Source organism: Corvus brachyrhynchos, unplaced genomic scaffold (genome assembly GCF_000691975.1).
Source record: "Corvus brachyrhynchos isolate BGI_N302 unplaced genomic scaffold, ASM69197v1 scaffold280, whole genome shotgun sequence".
Lineage (NCBI taxonomy): Eukaryota > Metazoa > Chordata > Aves > Passeriformes > Corvidae > Corvus > Corvus brachyrhynchos.
The window spans coordinates 6,727-12,851 of record NW_008236198.1 but is presented as its reverse complement, the minus strand read 5'-3'; the positions used below and the strand labels follow the sequence as shown (position 1 = coordinate 12,851).

Here is a 6,125-nt window from a genome sequence, read left to right as displayed (position 1 = left end):
TTTCCTTTCATGTTGTAAAACTAAAGATCATCAGCTGTGGTGCTCAGGTCTCTCCTGTGGCTGGAGAGCACCATTCAACCAGATCTTAACACCCTGTGATCTTAGAGCATTCCTCAATCCCATCGTAACCCCCAGCACCAGAAATGCACTTTTCCAGCACTTTTCCTGGCATTATTCAGCTTTTCTCAGGATGAGGCCACTGAGGTTTCCCCCAGACCTGGCTGCAATCATGAGATGTTCAAGAGTCCCAGCACTTGGACAAACCCACAGTTGCAGCAACAAGTTTCCATGTGCTGTTCCTGTTCTGCAGGGCACTTTCTTACCAGGAATGAAGTTGTCCATCCTTCTCTTTGAAGGACAGCGAACTTCCAGTCACTTCATATTCACTACGAAGAAAGAGGATTTTCAGAGACTTTTACTCAACTACACTGTGGTAACCACCAGGGAACTGATACTTGCAATTACAGAGAAACCCCACAAACCAAGCATCCCTTAAGCACTCCAAAACAAGGCAAACACATCAAAATTTATTAAAATCCAGTGGTTTGCATTTGCTAAAGAAACCCTCTGGCTTTAGTCACCTCATTTCATATGGTACTTAGAACTGCTTGCCTCAGTATAACAATCTGTCCCTTCCAGGAACACTGATCCAGGCTCTTCTGAAGTCCCAAGGAGCACAAGCACATCAGGAAGGTTTTTTAATGAAACAGACACAAAAACCCTGATTTCAGGAGAAGTAATTCTCAACTATGACCCAAGGAAGGAGAAGGAACAATAACAACAGACATAAACACAAAGTACCTTATGGAAGTCCCAGGCCATCCCTTCTTTTCAATCACAGAGCTGATCCTGCTGCCTGATTTGTAAGTGTGGATGATGATGTTCTCAGAGCCATCCAGCACTGTGGCCTCTCCTTTATTAAGCACAGACCTGCAGACAGCCCTGCTCAGCTGGGAGCCCCCTGCCTCCAGAGAAAGGCTTTCATTCTGCCTTTGCACCTCTCTGTACACGTCAATTACAAAGGGCCACGCCTGCAAGGGAGAATAGGAGTTTTAGCATCACTGCAGCTGTAGTTCTTCCCCTCAGATTTTCCCCCACAGCTCCTAAGTATTTTCTTATCTAAACTAGAATTACCCAGATAGAAATATTTCCTTGAATATTAAATATTCCAAACCTGAGAGCTGTGGCAGTCTTTTACACCAAATGAAAGCTCAGGACAACTGGCATTTTTAGGCCATTTACAGTACACCTGACATGCAGGTCAACACAGCAAACCCTTCCTTGGACAGCAAAATGGCCAGGAATTAGGATGAAATATGAATGTATTCCAGTGGCTGAAAGAAACCTTTCTCCTCTACCTGTCACACTGTTGCTGTTTGTGCCACTTCACACAGATTTAACACCTCTGCAATGTTGCATTGAGCACTCTGGGAGTATCTTGGCTACATTTTATTCCTGGTGTAACAACCTGGAGTTTGCATTTTCTTAGACTCCGCCACAGCACCTCAGCTCCTTTCTAAAGCTGTTGGAATCCAGCAGAAATGATTTCTCAAGCTCTCTCTCAGTGCTCCCAAAACATCAATCTTCAATTATTTGAAATCAAGGAATTAAAGAGGCAAGTGAGAGACACAAGTTAACAGCTGGAGATTTTTAGTTTAATTACTGAAGCATTTGGAGAGCTGTGCTGTCCTTTGGAAAGCAAAGGCTGGAGCCAGAACCTACAGCTGCAATAAAGCACAACACACCTTCCTGCACTTCAATTATTTGAAATCAAGGAATTAAAGAGGCAAGTGAGAGACACAAGTTAACAGCTGGAGATTTTTAGTTTAATTACTGAAGCATTTGGAGAGCTGTGCTGTCCTTTGGAAAGCAAAGGCTGGAGCCAGAACCTACAGATGCAATAAAGCACAACACACCTTCCTGTATTCCTAACTGGAGAAAAACCCTCCCCAAAATGCTCTTTCTTGGAGCAGGGCTCTCTCTTGTGGCTGAAATGCAGAAAAACAGCCTTGCAGGGGCTCTGCCAACCGCAGCAGCTCGGAGGAGAAGGCAAACTGCTCATCCTTAAATCCCTCACCACCATCCCAAGATTTTCACTGACAGACAACTGATATCTCCCATACTGATTATTTTTAGGTCTTCCTATATTTTATATAGTGACTACACTGACCTGTTTAACAAAGTTAAATGCCATTATCACACTGTGATCCTAAAAATCAGCTTTTCCTAGGAATTAAATTATTTAATTATCTGCATATTTAATGCTTTAATTTTTTTCCCTTCATTAATGACATCCTCTTTCCTTAGAGAGACCTATTAACATCAGAAGTAATATTATTTCTATAAAAATAAAGAAGATAATAAAATAAAATCTGTAAGTGCACAGAAACATCGGAGAAATAATCCCTGGTCCTGTAAAGTAAACAGTGTGTGACCCAAACCCAAAAACTTTAATGAAGCATTAAAATTTCATGTTGAACACCTTCAGACACTGTTGTGAAAGGCAACAGTAACAGAAATAGTTCTGTCTGGAAACTAGGAATTTTAAATCATGTGGAAAAAAATTATCTTTATCCACTTCTCTTGTGGTTAGGGCCACAAAAGTGACTTTTTTAAGGAGAAAAAGTCCTGTATTTTCTACATTTGCTGACAGTCACGGTTTACCATCCTTATCCTCCTATCACTCCCCACCAGCAGAGTGCATGGATTCTTCCAACAGATAGAATCCGACATTCCTTCCTCTACAGCCCCACAAAATCCTGCCTTTCTCTAAAGCAAAGGAAAATTCCCTCTTTCAAGGATCCAAGTGCCATCTTAAGAATGAGGAGAACGACAGTGGCAGTGGACCCCTGCCCTCCTGCAATCAGTCTGTGGCAGACACAAAGAGTGCAGCAGAAAAATGTGCAGTGATTTTTGCTCTGTGACTCTCCTACCTCTGCCATTTCTAAGGCTTTGTTGTAGCCCAGGGACAACAAAGTGACCCAAAGGTCCCGAGGATCCCCATCCCGGTCGTTGGCTTCCATGAGATTCAAATCCATCAATCCTTGTCTTGTTAGTTCATTTCTCTTCATCTCAAAATTCTCTGTTTCAAAGGAATAGAAAGAGCACTTCAAAGTCTGTTCTCTCTGCAAACACCTTTATCCTTCCAAAGCCAAAAATTCCACTCTTGTTAACAAGGTCTAAAAGATGGAGCCAGCTTGCAGCCTCGGGGTGGCCAATATCATTTGGGAAAGAATCTCCATGACCAGGCATATGCTGTTTGCAGAGCTTCCCTGTGGATTTGGGATAATGCCTACAAACAGCTGGCCCCTTGGATAACCCAGAAAAGGGGGAGATTTCAAAACACAAAGAGTTCATCTTGATTTCTTTTTCTAAAAGTTTGGGGCTAAGCTTTGCAGAATGGGCTATTTTAGGAATGGGAAATGAAAATCAGCTGGAGACAGCACCTTTAAATGCTTCAGGTCCTTGATACAGAAGTGATTTACTTAGTTCCTAAAAAGCAATACAATTCCAGTAATCCTAACATCCCTCTCTAGAGAGAATATCATAGATCCACCACTCTAATGGCAGCAAACACATAATTGAAATGTCCTCGTGTCAGGGACTTTTAAAAATGGTTTTCTCATCTTCATAACAATGCTAAATCTTTACTATATATTATTAAAAAGGGATTACCAATTTAATAAATCTATCCCAGGCTACAAATGCTGTAATAAATGGCTTGAACTTTGGTGTCTGATGATATTCATGTGAACCCTTCCACTGATTGATGACCTGGTGAAACATTCCCTAGCTTTCTCCTCTTCCCTCTCTTATTTATTCACACATTTCCACCCCTCCTACTTGTGTGGAGATGAGAGGCATCACCCTGACAAAGCCATCAAGTGTGGAAAAGCACATGCAGGGATGAAACAGAGGGGAAATTCAGTTATAGAAATGTATTTTTGTAGGAGTTTTCCATAAGTTAGGAAAAATTCTGATACCTCAGAAGTAATATTAATAGGGCTTGCCAGATCCAAAGTATTTTGGCCAACGTGCCACAACCTCCAAAGGAATGATGTCAAACCTGACATGTATTGTACAATGAGACACTGGCAACCCACCTAAACCCTGGATGCCATTTTATAGCACCAGATGCACACTAATTAAATGTCCCTCTCCACACTTGGTGAGATAAAAAAGCACCACCAGCCCAATCTGCACAAAGGAGATCGATTCAACAAATACCTGTGACAGTTTCCTTCCCCATATGATCCAGGATTACAAACCCTGTAGGTTTTGGCAGCTACAGAACAATTAGGAAGGGGAAGAATTCTCTCAGCAGGAGGTCAGTGCCACACACACCAGAATGAAGCAAAGTAAAGGACAGGAGACTGGAAAAAAAGAAAAAGAAAGGAGGAAGAGAACAATATCTACACATGTTCTTGGAATAGGCTACAGAACACCCAGTTCTATCCAGCTGGAAAGTTAACTGATAGTCTTAATTAGTTTCAGGCATAATTACCACAGTAATGAACTTACCCTTACACACAGCCCAGGCTTCCTGATCACACTTCTCCCCACTAGTCCTCAGCTCAAAGAAGTTGTATTCCTCCAGACTCAGGAGGCCATTCCCATCCAAATCAATTGTTTCAAATATATCCAACAAAGCAGCTCTGAGGGATGAAAAAGGCCAAACTATTTCCAAAGGCTTCCATTTCCTTTTACTGGCTCACAATATTGCCAAGAACTGTTCAGTCTATTTGAGAATATTCTCTACAAATAGTACTTTAGGAACATCCAGATTCAAAAAGCCACATTATAGCTGGAAAAGAGATTTTTATAGAGGTTATCATGTTTGGGAATAAAACTCACCAGAATTCTTTGGCGAGAGCCAGCTCTCCATCTTCATCTCTCCACACCAGTTTGGCTTCTCCAGGAATTTGGGTTTTTACCTTCCTCAGCCTTCCTCCCTGTGAAAGGGAGCAGCCAGTAAACCCCAGCTCCAAGCTCCCCTCTCCATCCAAACATCTGCTCTTAAAGGAAGACAGAAAAGTTTGGAAAAACTTCTCAAATGATGCTGTTCTTTGTTGCCAGTAATATTCATATAGACCAGATGAATTACTTGAAAACACTGGCAATGCTGGGTTCTCTCCTTAAAAAAAAAATTGGCTGTGTGATGCCATTTGAAGGCTAAGAAATAGTGAATCTCTTAGAATGAAATTTAGAAAAACATGCAGGAGAGAGATGAGGGGAGAAGGGGACAATAAGTTTGTGCTGCCTTATTTCTGCCACAGAATAAGAATATTCTGTGCACTATGAAGTTCAAATGGCAAGGAGAAAGAAAATAAAAGGAAATGTAAACAAATTTTGCCTTGGAAATGTTGTGTTTGAAGGTGAAGAAATACAACTGAATTTCTACAGACTAGCTGTAAATATACCCAGCAACTCAGCAATACTGGGCACAGCTGGAATTCTTTCCAAACACATGGAATTCACATCCCCAGCATTAACACACACATGAAAAAGTAACAATTAAAACAGGAATGCACCAAAAATCTCTAACCTCTTTGTGTTGGAGTTCAGTAAAGCTCACAAGCTGTAGATTCTCTTGGGGTTCATTTTCCTTCAGAATAAACAAATCTGTATCCACTGACAACCAGCGACAAGATTTTCCTAAAAGGAAAAATATCCCCCAAAAATGCTTAATAATGACACAAAACTCTTTTTATTTGTGTGTCAAAATAGGTATTCCCATGGTATTTATTGATGCCTGCTGATGAAAAATGGGAAAAAAGAATCTATTCTACGCTATTGGGATTTCCTTCCTGTTTAGGCCAAGCAGATAAATTGTTCCAAGCCTTGTGATTGTCTCACAGATAATGATTACTGTTAATAATTTTATCATTAAGAACTATTGATAAAATAGTTCTACCATTAAGGGTCAAGAATGCCAAGGAATGGCTACACAACACAAAAATTTGTTTCAAAAAAGCCAGCCCAGCTGACTTTAAAATAACTTTGGGGTCTAAAGGCTCCCGTTTTATGGGATTAAAAAGGAAATAACCTACTTGGGGAAAAAAAATCATTCCAATGTAGCAACTGGATGAAGCCCCGTGGTAAATCACCAAGCCACCACCTCTTTT

The 6,125-nt window shown here is 40.9% G+C and overlaps 1 protein-coding gene across 1 annotated transcript in view; it reads right to left on the bottom strand.

The window, feature by feature from the left end:
* LOC108444587 (EF-hand calcium-binding domain-containing protein 7-like) overlaps window positions 1–6,125 on the bottom strand; it is a 9,187-nt gene continuing 3,062 nt past the window's right edge. Inside the window, 7 exon segments of the mRNA XM_017740561.1 lie at window positions 1–386; window positions 802–1,031; window positions 2,934–3,082; window positions 4,522–4,655; window positions 4,855–4,953; window positions 4,955–5,010; window positions 5,546–5,701. Coding sequence (XP_017596050.1) covers window positions 320–386; window positions 802–1,031; window positions 2,934–3,082; window positions 4,522–4,655; window positions 4,855–4,953; window positions 4,955–5,010; window positions 5,546–5,701 — 891 coding nt within the window. The 3' untranslated portion in view covers window positions 1–319.